The 16,340-nt window shown below is 38.7% G+C and overlaps 1 protein-coding gene across 1 annotated transcript in view; it reads right to left on the bottom strand.

Annotated features, from left to right (window-relative positions):
- The window catches only part of ABCA12 (ATP binding cassette subfamily A member 12), a 135,578-nt gene extending 119,498 nt beyond the window's left edge, over positions 1–16,080 (bottom strand). Inside the window, exons 1-5 of the mRNA XM_073633579.1 lie at positions 15,857–16,080; positions 10,880–10,956; positions 8,829–8,953; positions 7,828–7,983; positions 496–684 (exon numbers count right to left, since the gene is read on the bottom strand). Of these exons, the coding sequence (XP_073489680.1) occupies positions 496–684; positions 7,828–7,983; positions 8,829–8,953; positions 10,880–10,956; positions 15,857–16,035 (726 nt within the window). The 5' untranslated portion in view covers positions 16,036–16,080. The remainder of the gene's footprint in view (positions 1–495; positions 685–7,827; positions 7,984–8,828; positions 8,954–10,879; positions 10,957–15,856) is intronic.
- Positions 16,081–16,340: the final 260 nt, after the last annotated feature.

The following is a 16,340-nucleotide window of genomic DNA, read 5'->3' on the forward strand; positions in this document are numbered from 1 at the left end:
TTTAGTGGAAAATATACTCAAAGATGAAATTGTCCATTATATACTGTTACATATAACTTTGTACAATGCTGCTAGCCATCTGAAAGAGGAACTACAGTCTGCTCACATAATTTGTAATAAAAACATCTTTGCCATTCTGTAGCTTCCCTCCAACCACTTTGCATATTATTTTATATATACTATGATTCTGTACTTGCCAAATATGCTACAGAAATCTCCCTCCACTAAGTCTGGCTGCATCCAATTTAACTGTGGGCAGCTGAAGCTGCTGCCTGTTCAACTTCCTGGATTTACACAGACACACCTCCAGCTCTGCAGCTCTCATTGGCCCTCTTTTGACTGTGCATGATGTCATAAGCCTAGGCTTTTTACCAGACATGAAACAGGAAGTGGGCTGTATAAGATATTTACTGGCAGAAAAAATAATGTTGTACTATCAAAAGTTAAAACAACAAGGGCAGAAGATTTAATAGATGAAAAGAATGGTATACATACTAGACTCCTCTTTCTCCTGTTACTTGAGGTACTTGATGTGCCTATAAAGGTCTTTATAATGCTCAGCAAATTGGAGATAGTCTCCTCTGATGGCATATCTTTTAGGAAACTGTCCACTTTATTAAGCAGAGTTTGCAGTGCGGATAAGATAAGGTCAAAGCTTGTTTGCCATGTTGATGGAACTGCCAGCTGCAATAAGAAAAATAACATGAGTTATTTGGAAAGAACAGACTATTGAAAGGTGGGTTATGATATGTGGCATCAGTATATGTGTGTGTGTGTGTGTTTGGCAAAGGATTCCCATAGAACTATGGGATAGGCAAAGAGACAGTACAATAGATATTGCTTACTTTTAGGCTCAGTTTGCCTGATTATATTTTCGGACTGAGCTTTCAAATAAGGCATGTGACACTGTGATGTGTCATTCATTTGTGTGCATATGTTGCAGCTTGGAACTACACTTGTTAGTGTAGGGAGGAGAAGGAGGATGCTAACTAATAATATCCAATATTTTATATACCGTATACCTGACTAAAAATATTTTTAAATACTATGTTTCATTCATGACCACATTAAAAAATAAAGACAATACAAAAACTTTGTACATTATGCATTCTATTGCAGAATTAAGCCATTTGAGTATGTATAGCTTTACAAAAGTGAAAAATATCATCTTAGCTATACTCTAACTGTAAGTTTTGCTCTACTATAAATAAACCACAAAATGCAAAGAAATTATAGAATACAATCAATTATAAGAATAACAGTATGGAGTCAATCAGTTGAAAGCAGACAATACTGACCTAAACTGGCATCCTTGGTCTTAAATTATTTATGCTAGATTAACCTAACTCTCTGACCACATCACTGAAAGTCAAAGGGGGTTTATTTACTAATGGTAAATAGGCTGTTCACTGTGAAAGGGAATTTTCCCTTAGCATAGTGAAAGAGGTGAAATTTCTATCATCCAATCATGTGGAAGCAAAAATTCAGTGAAGCCTTTACAACATATTTCTGGTGGTAGTTTCTTTTAGAACTACCTGCACTTAATTCAGACAAGCATGTGCATTTTCCCATTGCGTTTCAGTAACATTATCGACATAGACAACAAAATCAGGTAGTTCTACTGCCAATTTAAGAAGCTGTTGCTATGGCAGCAGCAGATTCTTAAAGTGGTTGTAAAGGCAGAAGGTTTTTTATTTCAATGCATTTTATGTATTAGGATAAAAAAAGTTCTGTGTGTAGCAGCACCCCCTCAGCCCCCCTAATACTTACCCGAGCCCATCTCTATCCAGCGATGTTGCAGGAGAGACTCGGCCATCTGGGGCTCTCGTTAGAGCAATGAAGAAATCCTGGACTGCTGCACTCTGAAGAAAGGCATCTTTATTGTAAATCGTTAAAATCCAACATAGAACCCTTCACAGGGACAATACAGAGCCCTGTGAAGGGTTCTATGTTGGATTTTAACGATTTACAATAAAGATGCCTTTCTTCAGAGGGCGGCAGTCCAGGATTTCTTCATTGCTCTAACTTGCACAGAGCCTGCACCTGAATCTAGTCCCAGAGGGTGGGAGCGACTGTATGAGGTCCGGGGGCTTGGTGAGCGGCATTTCCTTCCCATCTGGGGCTCTCCCTCCTGATTGGCTGAGACACAGCAGCGGCGCCATTGGCTCCCACTGCTGTCAGTCAAAGTTAGTTAGCCAATCAGGGGAGAGAGGGGGTGGGGGCGAACCATGGCTTTGTGTCTGAATGGACACATGGAACTGCAGCTCAGCTCAGGTGCCCTCATAGCAAGCTGCTTGCTGTGAGGGCACACGACAGGAGGAAGGGGCCAGGAGCACAAACGAGGGACCCGACAAGAGCAGGATCCGGTCTGCTCTGTGCAGGACTATCTCCAGGAGGGCCACCAACTTCTGCCGGATATGGACAGCTGTTGTCATCTGATCCTCTTACAGGTTTTAAAGTAGAGCTTCAAACCTTGGTGGATGATGCATGGGGAGATGGGGTGCTCCATGATAAAGAGAGATCTTTTCTGCTTCCTCCGGTGTGTAGTACCCCCTACTGCTATCATCTCCCCAAGATCCATAAATCGCTAGTTACCCCTCCTGGTAGACCCAAAGTGGCCAGCACAAATAGTGACCTATCAATATACATCAATTCTTTCCTTCTACCTATAGTGTGTCAATTACCATCCTATATTAGGGACTCTAGCTATGTTATAGAGATGTTGAAACATTACTCTTGGGAGGACAACTACATGTGGGCTTCTTTAGACGTTTCCTCAATATATACGTTAATAAACCATGACATAGGCATTAGGGCGGTACAATATTTTCTGACAAAGAGTGGTGGTTATAATTCTAGACAAGCCAATTTTTTGGTAGACAGTGTCAAATGTTGTTTAATGCACAATTGTTTCACTTTTTTGGATACATTTTATTTGCAACTAAGAAGCACAGCCATGGGCACGAATTTTGCTCCGGTCTATGCCAATTAAACCATTGGCTACTGGGAGGATGAGCACATCTGGGCCAACAATCCCTTTTCCAGACATTTGTTTTTTTATGGCAGGTATATATCGATGATATTCTACTGATCTGGAAGGGTTGTCCAGATGTGTTCTCCTCCTTCGTGGCCCATTGCAATGCCAATTCCATGGGATTATCTTTTACGCACGTTTCAGATCCCAATGAGCTTGTCTTTTTGGACTTGGTATTGGCACATCAAGATCAGACCATCATTACCAGTAACCATGTCAAGCCCACTGGAGGTAATTCCTATCTCCATTTTTGTAGTTGTCACCATCCTGCCAGGAAGAGAAATATCCCCCGGGACAATTCAAAAGACTAAGGCAGAATTGCTCTAGGGACGAGGATTGTATTCTGCAAGGAGCATTAATGTCCCAAAAGTTTATAGATAAAGGTTATCCTCCCACTGTAAGTTGCTACAGGAGGCTTTTGATCTACATAAGGTACCCATATGTAAGAGTACAAAAGCTGTATCAGCAGTGGACAATGTAAATGCAGCAAGATTTATCACAACTTACAATGACCAATACAGAACAATCACTAAGATCCTCTGTAAACATTTTAACATTTTGAAGTTAGACAAGAGGTTAGGCCCAATTTTACCATCCGCTCTGGTCATTTTTTGGAGAGCGCGTACCATCAAAAACACCCTGGTCCCAAGTAAACTGCAGATTAACAACAATAAACCTCTTTCAGACATTAGATCCTACTTCGATAACAGAATAGGGGTATTTCAATGTAAGAAGAGAGGGTGTCTCACATGCCAATTTATACCACACAGCCATTCCACCATTTCTGATAATAAGGGTAATATGTTTCATATTAAACAGTTTATTACATGTTGGACCGAATTTATAATCTACGTCCTCAGGTGCCCGTGTAATATACTATTATGTAGGCCGTACAATACGTACCATGTGAAAACATATAAGGGATCATCGTAGATATATCGCAAAGGGTTGTGATCAGCACAGTATCCCTTGTCACTTCTTACAGGCACACAGGCAGTATATCCGTTGCCTGGAAGTTATGGCTATTGAGGCCATTCCTAAGGGCACACTGACAGATAACGAGAGATTCTCCCTCCTTTGCAAAAGGGAGACTTTTTGGTTCTTTAAATTCGGATCTTTGTCCCCTAATGGCCTCAATGAAAGCCTTGAATTACACACTATTATGCAACATAGATCTCTGCCTGACAGGTATGAGGTCTCCATAGGCACCACTTCTATATATCTTTGTGTGCCATTGGATATGGTGCTCTTAGCTGGCACTTTGCGTATGGTTTATTTTTAGTTTCATAATTTTTAATTGTCAGATGGTTCTCTTTTTGAATATAGAGATAAAAATTTGTTTCACATTAAGTTTATATATATATGGATATTACAGTAGTTGCCTTGTGATATTGGCAATATATACTGTATATACAGTATATATATACATACACATATATACATTTTTTTTTTTTTTAGAAAAATTCCATGAATTCTGATTATGATTATAATAATATGTATTTAGATATCTACCGGGTATTGAGTATTGTTTATTGTTAATTCTTGTATTTTTATTTTATTTTATTTATTTATTTTTCTTATTTTTATCATTATTATTATTTATTTTTACCTTTATTTTTATTTTTATTTTTAACTGTCTTCTAATTGGTATCACAATGTTTTAAATAATCATTTTATTCTTATACATTTAATATTGAACTATGAAAGCATATCAGCCCTTTGGAGTGATGGACAACAATGGGTTAATTGCTGTCTGGGTCCATGAATTTCTCCGCCCACTCCTCGCACTCATCCTTATGGGCTTTAAATTCCTCTGTTGCCGCTACATCCATGGCTTGACAAAGCGCATGTGCGCAAAGCACGTTGTCACGGCAACAAGCTCCTTCTGTGTTCCACGCTGGTTTGATTGTCAGCTCCCTTTGGTCCGGCTCTTCTGCCATGGTGTCGCGGTGATGTCACTCTGGCTTGGCTCCCTAGCGTCCACGGCCCTGCACCAGAGGCTGGTTGTTTCCCAAAGGCGGATTATTTCCATCTTCCTGCCCACCTGACCCAGCGGACATTAGCCCACCTAGATTTATTCACACTGACCTGGTATTGTATTAACTGCAATCCTTGTTCTAATAAACTATTTTTAGACTTATCCCATTGGCTTGGTACTGTATCACTGGTGGTTCCATATTCCCATTTAAATCTGGATAGCACTGTCTTCATCTCCCTTACTAACTTTAGTCACTGTGTGTACTGCACTGATGGCTGTATCGGATTGGCTCCTGGGCAGTGGACAGTGAATTCCCTTATAGGGCCAGTGCCTGGAACATTGTGTTGTGTCTGTGCAAAATCATTTCACAGAGCAGGTAAGTATAACATGTTTATTATTTTTTAAAGAGAAAAAAAAAAAAAGAGACTTTAGTATCACTTTAAAGAATGATGCTGTTTATGCCAGTTCACAGATTAAGAAAGTGGTGGTAATCAAGACCAGCTCAAGTGGTGTACAGAAATATGCCAGTACAGAGCGGGCCATGCCTGTGCTGGGAAGCTGTCATTAATGTGACATCTTCCCATGCAGTACTGTATCCCTGGCCACATTCAGCTGTCTGCTGGTAGATTCCACGGAAAAAGCTAGATGAAAGCAAAAGGACCGGGGATACTGGTCATGTCACTACCCAAATACCTCAGTGCCCATATTTGGGAAATGACTTGTCAATGGGTGGGCAGAGCCTGGCAGGGAGCTGAGTGACAGTACACAGCAGTGGGTGGATTTTAGAGCCGCCATTGGAATGAATAGCAGCTGTGGATCTGCCTACTGTTGTGTGCTGCCAATCAAAAGTAAAACAAATCTGATGGGGAAATTGTCTCCTAGTTTCCCATGAAGCTCCACCCACCCCTAGTACAAAACTCCTCAGTCAAGAGCATGTAGGTGTGACAGGCACAGTGGGTGGGAGGGAGAGAGTGCTCTGAGGAAGGAATGTACAGTATAAATACTCCAACCAACGTACCGGACTCCAATCAAATCATGTACCGGTCTCTGATAGGTACATAACTCAGGTGCAAATGCTGACACATTCAATGCCGCACCCCCAACTGAATTCTAAAGGATGTCTACCACACCCTTTATGAATTCACATTGTTTTTTGTAATTCCCCTTGTACGTGATTGGATATTCTTTGCGAAGTGAATTTTTACTGCATTCTCTAAGTGAAAAGTGAACAGCCTATTTGCCTTTTGTAAATCAACCCCAAAGTTTTACCTCTTAACCTTTAAAGGAAAAATATATTTCTATATTCTGTCATGACTTTTATCAAATACTTGCTAAAGCTATCAGCCATAACCAGGGTATCTTTTTCTTCAGCTGGCAGCTGACTTCCTCATGAAAGCGTTCCAAGCAGCTCATGAGCTGCTGGAACACTTTTCATAAGCAGCGGGAGGGGAATATCACTCGGCGTAACATCATCTTTTTCACATCTTACAAAAAAATTGGGGTATATATTGTGTCTTCTAGTGTATTTTTTCCAAATAAATTGTGTTTGCAAAACCACTGCGCAAATACCGTGTGACATAAAAAATTGCAACAATTGTCATTTATTCCCGAGGGTTTCTGCTAAAAAAAATGTATAATGTCTGTGGGTTATGTCATTTTCTAGCAAAAAAATACTGATTTAAACTTATTAAAAGAATGCCAGAAAAAGCTTGGTCTTAAAGTAAAAGTTCACCCTAAAACGAAAATCCTGAAATCTACTAGCATCCACAATCCAAGACTAATCTATCTAGCCCTGTAAAGAAGACATTTCTATATATACCTTCCACCGCTGGAGACCGGTCCAGTCTCCAGCGGTGGAAGCTCTGTGCAGGAGACAGCCGACAAGGGCTGTAAAATGCCAGGGAAGTGACGTCACCTGTAGAGTTACTATGGTGCTTCCATTGTCGGCTGCCTCCTCTGCACCCGACTCCACAGAGAAGCCACCGCTGACAGCTCAGCGTGGGACCGGACTGGAGCTGCTTCAGAAAAGGTATGTATAGAGATTTCTTCTTTACAGGGCTAGATAGGTTAGTTTTAGATTGTGGATGCAAGTAGATTTACAGATTTTAGCTTTAGGGTAAACTTCTACTTTAGAGTGGATGCAGAGTAATGCTTACAAGCAATGCTCTTAGTTCATCGTTTCATCATGACCAAGGCATGAATGACCTCCTTAGGAAGTGAAAACAGTCACCTATCAAAGGTGTTCTTCATCATAAATGGAGACTTTCCAAACTTTCTATTCATGCAGTGCCCTATCTTCACTTCTGTAGAGAAGTTCAACATATGTAGAGTCCATTGTGTGTACTGCCTAGTACATCAGCAAAGATCAGCTACCAATCTACAGCTATGTGAACAGCAGTGTACAGCTACAGTATCCCCCTGGATATCATTCTCAGAGAAACATCTGTGTGCAGATCCATTTCTGTATTAACCTCCCAGTTATGTCTGACACTGAAAACAATATATTAGCTATGTGAGATGGGTTTATATGCCAGCTGTTGACCTAGGAGGCTGGCTGCAGTTTAAAAAAGCTACTAGAGGGAAATGCACAAACTTACAATAATATGAATAGGAAATATTACATTAAAAAATAATTTAGGTAAACATAACTCAAAATACGTTTTATAGCTTTTCATACTATCTGCTTTTTGGAAAAAAACAAACATTCCTGAATGTAAGCAGTAAAGTTGTATTGTCATGGCTTGCTCAGACACTATCCAGCTTATATAAAACCTCATGTCTTCAACTCAGATTTCAGTAGGTGCTTTATACTTACTCTATAAAATAATTTCAGAAGATCCACATTCTCCAGGAATATTATGGCCATCTCATATCCCTGCTCTGCAGTCAGATTACAGAACACTTGGAGCGGTTTGGCCACCATTGAAGTGTTTTTACTACACTGGTTTAGAATGGTAAACCAAGTACCAATCTGTACAAAAATACAAAGATAAATACAAGAATAAATACAATATCTGGCATTTTCAAGAAGAGTGCCTACACAATTACGTAGCTAGTCTGGCTGAAAAAAGACACAAGGTTATCAAAGTCAACCAATTATAAATAAATTTAAAACCTCAATTACAAAACCTTATACACACAGTTGATCAAGAGAAAAGGAAAATAGCCCCTATAAAGCATAGTTCATTTTCATAGCATTTCATAGCATTTGTTCCAACTGGGGAAAACAATTCTTCCAGATCCCCTAGGACAGGGGTCTCCAAACTTTGGCCCTCCAGTTGTTCAGGAAATACCCATCATGCCTAGTCATGTCTGTGAATGTCAATGTTTTACAATGCCTCATGGGGCGTTAAGTTCCAAAACAGCTAGAGGGCCATAGTTTGGAGATCCCTGCCATAGGACAATCAAATATTTCCTGGATCAACAATATCTGGTGTTTAATCAAAGATATTGCAAAACACAGTGGTTGCATGTATGTACTGTATGTCATAAACACTAATAAACTGCAAACTAAAAGCAACACTTCTTAAACTTCATGGACCACTGATGACCTCATATGTAACCTTTGTGGCTCAAGATGTGAAAAGAATAAAATAAGTGTCCAAAATGTGACCTACAGTGACCAATTGCAGCTCAACTCTATCCTTATCTGAAAATGGTATATTACATTTTATTGGTAACTATAGGTTACAGCACTTTGCAGATCATCACTACCTTTTGTGTCACCTTACCCAATAAACCCAATGGTTTAACGCTTCTATAAGTGATCAGACAATAAGGTTATTAGAGCCACCTGTTTACAGAATACAAACTTACATCAGTTATGTTGCCAGGGATTGGTATATTCATCAAAGCTGTGATACTTGACTGATTCAACTTTACAAATTGAGCTAGCTCATTTTGCACATGGCTGCTGTTCCGGAAAATGTTTGCCAATATTGCTATGCAATGAAGAACATGACAAACATTGTTAGTGCATTTTTATTTCACAATATTATTGATTGTTACATTGGCAATAATCATTAATCAAACACTTTTTCCTTCAAACAATTAAAGTAAATCTATTATCATTAAAGAGGATCTTCATTTCTGGGACATTCTCATCCTGTGGGTCCTCTTTTGTTCTGCCTTCTTTATATAGCCTGAGCATGCATAGATATGATGCAGGTCTCTTTCAATTCTTTGGAACCTGGAAGAGACCTGTGGCACATCTGCAGATGCATGGCAGATTCCCACACATGAGCATACACTCCACTGGATTCATGTATCAGGAACCTTGTAGATAACCGCATCACATGTGCACATGCACAGGACTCCCCCATATAAATCTCTGCTAGTTGCAAAATATATTCACATGTGCAGAATCTCATGGTATGCATGCGCCCCACAGCTCAACCCTGCCTCCTGGGATGTGCTGTTGAAATCCCAAGGGGTGGGGTGGGGGGGTCCTAAGTCATTCCCACTTAGACAAGAAACCAAGGAAACTCATTTATCACTGTTTTCAACCATCAATGACATAAGTGGATTAACCAATGTGCAAAGGGGTGCAACAGCAAATGTGTTTAAAGGAGCCCAAACACAGCACATTTTTAAGAAAAATTTGATAATCTTGGATCTTATCTACAAATGAACAAGAGGAATGATTTTTTTAAGTATTGTAATATCCAACTGTATATTGAAAGGCTGGAATGGAAAAACTGATTGCAATAACCATGGTTATGCAGTTGAGGTGAATAAAGTAATTTCACTAGACTGTAAGCTTATATGGGCAAGCCTCAGTTTCCTGCTGTAATATATAGTCATTACACATTTGTTCCACAATTTTGAAGTTCCTGTTGGACACAGTTTGGCCTTTGAATGTAAGTTAAAGTGTATCTCTAGGCATAGTGTATCTCAATGTTTTGGATAGAGTGGAGTTGACTTAGTGTCTTTCATATTTTATTTCCTGTTGGGGAGAATTACCCTGGTATTGGTACTGGTGATCATTGTCATTGAGAAGTGAGGGAAAATGCTAAATTTTAGAGTTGACACCAAAACAAGAGATATGGGAAGATTTACATGTGTATACTTTATAAGAGACAACTGTCTAAGTGGGGAATTCCCCCAACTTTGGAAGATTTCCTCTAACTTCCTGTTGCATTCATGGGACAGGAAGTGAAGATAAGTCTCCCCAACAGGACACCTATATAAAAAAAATAAGCAGGCAGGAGTTTTAACTCAACACAAAGTAGCTGCCGAATCTTTTATTTTATATACATCTTAAAATGCAGTACATGTATAACCACTAAAATTGTTGAGAAAATTAATAAAGACAGATTTTAAAGACAAATTTTGAAAAAAACAATCATTTTCAAGTCAACCTAAATTTAGCATTATGAGAGGAGGGTGTGGGAAAACTAACAGATATGCAATGGAATGGTATTGTGGCCTCAATAGACCAACTTTCTCTTTCATTAACCCAAAGGCTCACGGAGTTTTACATTGCCCATAGGGCATATAACACCCCAAAAAGATTGTTCTTGTTTAGGGCATCTTGCCTCAGATGTGGAGGTGCGTTAGGAGATCTAATTCATATGCTCTGGAGGTGCCCCAAACTATACAGATATTGGGAGGAGGTGTTGTACAAAATAAATCTAGTTTTTCGAAGAAACTTATGTCTGGACGTAATATAGCTTGCTTATTAGGATACATGGAGCAGAGTGTGGGATCTTGGGTTATGAGAATAGCAGTTCTGAGATGTCTGTATCAAGCTAGAAGAGTATATACTTGTGGAATGTATGTCATCGTTTTCTCTATAGAAATGCTTGTTTATTGGAAAAATGTAAAATAAAGTTGGAATTTTTTTTTTTTTTAGCATTGTACCCTACCTTCAAAATCTGTACTTGTAGTATTGATAAATTGGCTGAGTGCTGTAGTGATATTTGAAAGGTCGCTCACTGGAAGACTGAAACAAAATAAATACATAAGTACAATAATATACAAAATAAATAGATTAAAATATTCAGTATCATTATATGAAATGTTGTGTAGAATTAGGCTCCTTTCACACTGAGGCGCTTTGCAGGCTCTAAAGTGCTAAAAATAGCGCCTGCAAAGCGCCCTGAAAGAGCCGCTCAATGCAATCCAATGTGAAAGCCCCGAGGGCTTTCACACTGGAGTGGTGCGCTTGCAGGGCTGTCTAAAAAGTCCTGCAAGCCACATCTTTGGAGCGCTGTAGGAGCGATGTATTTAGTGCTCCTAAAGCGCCCCTTCCCATTGAAAATAATGGGAGAGCGCTCCAAACCTGCCTGCAAAGCGCCGCTGTAGCAGCGCTTTGCGGGCGGTTTTAACCCTTTTTCAGCCGCTAGTGGGGGGTTAAAACCGCCCTGCTATCACGGTACGGTAAAACGATGGTAAAGCGGCGCTATATTTAGCGCCGCTGTACCGCCAGCGCCCGCACGCCTCAGTGTGAAAGTAGCCTAAATGTGGTTATTGTATCCATTGTACAGGCTGATTCTGGCCAGTTGTTTAAAAAAAGATGAGTCCATAAGCACAGAAATATCAGTTATAATTACAAATAAAGTGGATTTTTATGTAGTTTTTATAGTATCTTAATATTATTTTAATTATTATTTGGGGTAATGTTAGAGAAAGTGGTGTATTATTTGCATTTTGGTAGTTTTATTTTCTGTTTTCAGTCTGTGTCATTTACTCTATGTTGTATCTTAATAGTTTGGATGCTTTAGTAGAATATAGTTTTAATTTGTACTCATTGCTGTTATTGGTTATTTGATTGTGTTATTGTGCTTTCTTCTGTTAATTTTTGTGATCTTGTGTTGTCTCTATTGAATGTATCTGTATCGCAATCATTTTCCTTTGGGATTATTAAAGCATTCTGAATCTGAATAGTTGTAACACTAAGGTGAATATTTATAAAGCAGGTAATGTGACTTTCACCTAAACATTCATTGGTGGCGAATGTTTAGTAAATGTCAGATTTACTGCTTTCTAAATATGCGTAATTAGCATACCTGAGATTCAAAAGACACATAACTAAAAATTGTATTTTATGCTGCCCAGGAAGGGCAGAAAAATTGTGTGCTACATAAAATTAGTAAAGAGATACTGTACAAGAGAGACTCATTAAAATCAAAGGAATCCTATGTAAACGTCTGTTAGTTTAAACTGCAACATTATTTTTGAATAATTGACAAAACAAGCAGTAATCACTGTAAAGAAACCGAAGAGCAAGATATCTAGCAGCCATATTTACTGAAATAAGAGCACCCTGTTATCTTTAATATTATAATTTAGAAGTTGAAGGGTACTGGAGAAATACACTTATGTAGGATTGCTTTTTTGGCAATTGTAGAAAAACTGCATACATGCTTGCTACATTTCTCACTGACTATCATCATTTTTATTCTAACGTTTGATATTGGCACAAACCAGTAATCACCAACCAATAAAATCAGTGCTTACTAATTAAGTGTCAAACACACAAGTAAGCATGTGCAACATCATTTTTTCAATCCAGGAGCTGTGAAAATGGCACCATTACGCCAAACTTCATTTTAACAATAGAGTTATAAAAATAAAGGAATGTATGCTGCAAATGTGTCTGTCTGTATTTACAGCATTTTGCTATCTTTTTTAAAGAGGATCTGTCCTATTTGCCTGTTATTTCAAAGAGGATTCACAACATACAACATAATAAAGAGATTGCAATTACAAACAAGATTCGGCCTCTCACATTTAGGGTTTCTTTCCACTATGTTGGTGACCTGCGTTTTTCTGCACTGGATAAAAGCAGGTCACTGTTAGGGAACATAGAAAACAATAGCTTTCTATGTGTCCCATTCACACCACAACACTGGTGGGATGTTCATCACACTGCAGCCAGTGCAATTGCCCAGGCTGCTCTGCAAAGATATGAATGAAGTGACTCAATGGGGTTGATTTACTAAAGGCAAACAGACTGTGCTCTTTGCAAGTGCAGTTGCTTCAGAGCTTAGTAAATGAGGTAAGGTTTCACTTTACAAAGAATACCCAATCACATGCGAGGAAAATAAAAAAGGAAGCAGAATTTTGGAAGTCAGCAGAGCTTCCCCTCATTAAAAAAGGTCTGGAGCAACTGCACTTGCAAAGTGCACACTCTATTTGCTATTGGTAAAGCCACTCCTATGTGATACTTTAAAGTAAAAAAGGAAAAAGTAAGTAGCACGATGTGTTGAAATGGAACTCACACTGAGAGCTGCTGGAGCTCACACTGCTAGCTGCCCACATGATAAAATGTACCATTTTACTGTGTTGACTAGTGTGAGCCAGGTCTTAAATTTAAAAAAGATTTTCCCATCAGCACAGGCATACAGCATAACAAAAAGATTTCATTAAGATGATCCGCACAACCAGTTGTTGCTATTTAAAATCCTCATAATTATTAGAAAAACCACAGTATCCAATCGCAAATAAAATCAGTTGACGCATTTCAGCCTACAAGGCCTTAGTCATAACTACTACTTACTTCTTAGTTATGATTAAGACTTTTAGGCTGATGTGCGTCAACTGATTGTATTTGCATTTGTGCACTGTGGGTTTTCTACTAAATATGACGATTTTTAAGAGCAACAACTGGTTGTGCGGATCATCTTAGGCTGCATTCACACCTGAGCGTTTCAAAGTCACACGTTTTTACAGCGATTTTGACGCATTTTTGCCACGATTTTGTACAGGTCACCAATGTAAAAAGCAGAAAGACGCCTGTAATCTGCCTCAAAGAAGCTTATGTTCTTTTTTGAGCGTAAGGCGTTTTTCAGCCATCTTGCTTCAGGTGACAAAACGCTCAGATGTGAACAGGTGCCATTGAAATTAATGGGATTTTTGAGGGGTGAATTACTCACTAACGCATGTACAGGCCTTGAAAGGTCTTAATATCTGGTAAGAAGATAGTTTTGTCTTATCTATTCCTTTCGGGGGCTCGAGGTGATACACCTGTTGTTAATTGGAAGAACAACACCCTTTTTTACCTAAGGATTAACTGGTGTTTGGACACTTTCATCACTTTTACATACCTAATGTTTTTTGGACTATGCAATGGACTTTAATAGTTTATATCCTCTTATATCAGTATATTGAGGAAAAGTTTTATGACTATATAACTATTTTGACAGCCAACATTTTCTTTCTTTATTTGTTTATATGGTGTGTATATATTTATGAGTGCTGCTGTTGTGTCATATAATGTCAATCATAACTAGCTCACTAAGCGCAATTTTCCCATTTATAAACATTTACTCTGGCCACTCCTATAAACTAGATAATCACATTGCTGCTTTTGGTTGTATAATGTTAGTCGCTTAGATCAATAAACATAACTAATTGGATATATATATATATACAAGTATATATACCAACTTAGGCTTAGGAAAACAAAGGACTCAAAATACTACTGTATAAAAACAAGGGTTTGTTTAACACGTGTTTTTTGGTATTTTATATAGTCTATTTACTAAAGACAAATAGGCTGTTCACTTGTCAAAAGATGTTACACTTTTCATCGGAATTTGCCGCAGAGCTTAGTGAATGTGGTGAAGTTTCACTTTTCTACAGTAGGTTCACACTGTTGCGTGTGCGGGAATAAGTGTAAATCACACACGTTTCCGTGCCCACAGCCAAAATGCATTGCTCTTTTGCAAACGAACAGTGCATCAGAGAAGCCAGCACATTTTTGGGTGCAGTTCCATGTGAAAACATTTTTAAAAAGGGGTCAGGGACTTTTTCCCTGTGGCAAATGCAGGTACAGCAGCCCGCACATACGCAAAGCACACCACCCACACAGATGTGAACCTAGACTAAAGAATACCCAATCCTGTTCAAGGAAAAAAAAAAACAGCACTTTTGCTTGCACATGATTGGATGATGGAGGTCAGCTCATTCACTAAGCTCTGGGGAAAATTCCCTTGCAAAGTGCAAATTCCTTTGCAAAGTGAACAACCTATTTGCCTTTAGTAAATCAACGCCTATATCTATTTTGAACTTCTTAAAATTAAATTCCACAATTATGAATCCCATCTGGCTCTGTGATGACTTTGAGTGACCACATTGTTAACCCTGTAGAAGAAATTAATAGAAATTAAATGCATTTGCTGTCCAGCCGACAAATAGTAAGGCTAGCTTTAAATGGGGCAATGTTTAGACTTTCAAACAAGTGCTTTGTTATCTTTGTACTATGGGGCTTATTTACAAAAGGCAAATCCACTTTGCACTGCAAGTGCACTTGGAAGTGCAGTCGCTCTAAATCTAAGGGGTAGATCTGAAATGAGGGGATGCTCTGCTGATTTTATCATCCAATCACATGGAAGCTAAAATGCTGATTTTTATTCTCCTTGCATGCCCCCTTCGGATCTACAGCGACTTTACTTCCAAGTGCACTTTCAAGTACACCCTCTGTGCACTTTCAGTGCACTTTCAAGTACACTTGCAGTGCAATGTGGATTTCCCTTTAGTAAATAACCCCCCATATGTTCATTAGTGAATTATTGGAAAGGCTGCACAAGTTGCAATTTTTTTCAACAACTGGAATTTTTTGAACAGGTGTAACCATAAGAATCTCAGTTATCCCAACCATAATGAAGCCCAAAGGTAAGAGCCTCAACAGCTGTCACCATCACTTGTGGCTGAGAGTATTCATATGTACATTATGTGCATTCTCATTTACTGTTTAGTGGTCTCACCAATACCAAAGATAAGCTCAATATGCTGCAGTAGGGTTATCCCCAACTTCTTAGATTGCTAAGAGCTATGATGGGGCTTGAATGGAGTAACAAGTTTCCTTTAAACAACCATATTGATACTGATCAACTTACAGTTGGCTCATCTGGACATTCATTTCATTTTCGAAGACCTGCCATAGGCTTCCCAGGAATGATGTTATTATTCCTGGTGAACTGATAGCTGTCTGGGTGACATTAGCTCCTGAAGACAACAGGCTGCCCACATCCTGCAGCAGTGAAATATACTGACAGGGCATATAGCAGTATGACATTGAGTTGTTTGAGCCTTCCAATCCACAGATTATACTGGACAGGTATTGGAGTTGGTACATCTACAAGAAAAAAAACACGTCTTATGTTTAGTATACAACAGCTGCATACATATGTACTGCCTATTACCATGTTTGGTACCTTATTCTAAGAAAAAGGCAGAATTATTTTGGAAACAAATGTATGTTGATTTACAGAAACAGAAATGACTTGTATTGAAAAGAAATTTGAAATAGTAGAGGCATTACAAGTTCCTCATTTCAGATGTCCAGGACTTAGATTAGACAGTATAAATTAAATTTGAGTA

The sequence above is a fragment of the Aquarana catesbeiana genome, linkage group LG06 (genome assembly GCF_042186555.1).
Source record: "Aquarana catesbeiana isolate 2022-GZ linkage group LG06, ASM4218655v1, whole genome shotgun sequence".
Classification (NCBI taxonomy): Eukaryota; Metazoa; Chordata; class Amphibia; order Anura; family Ranidae; genus Aquarana; species Aquarana catesbeiana.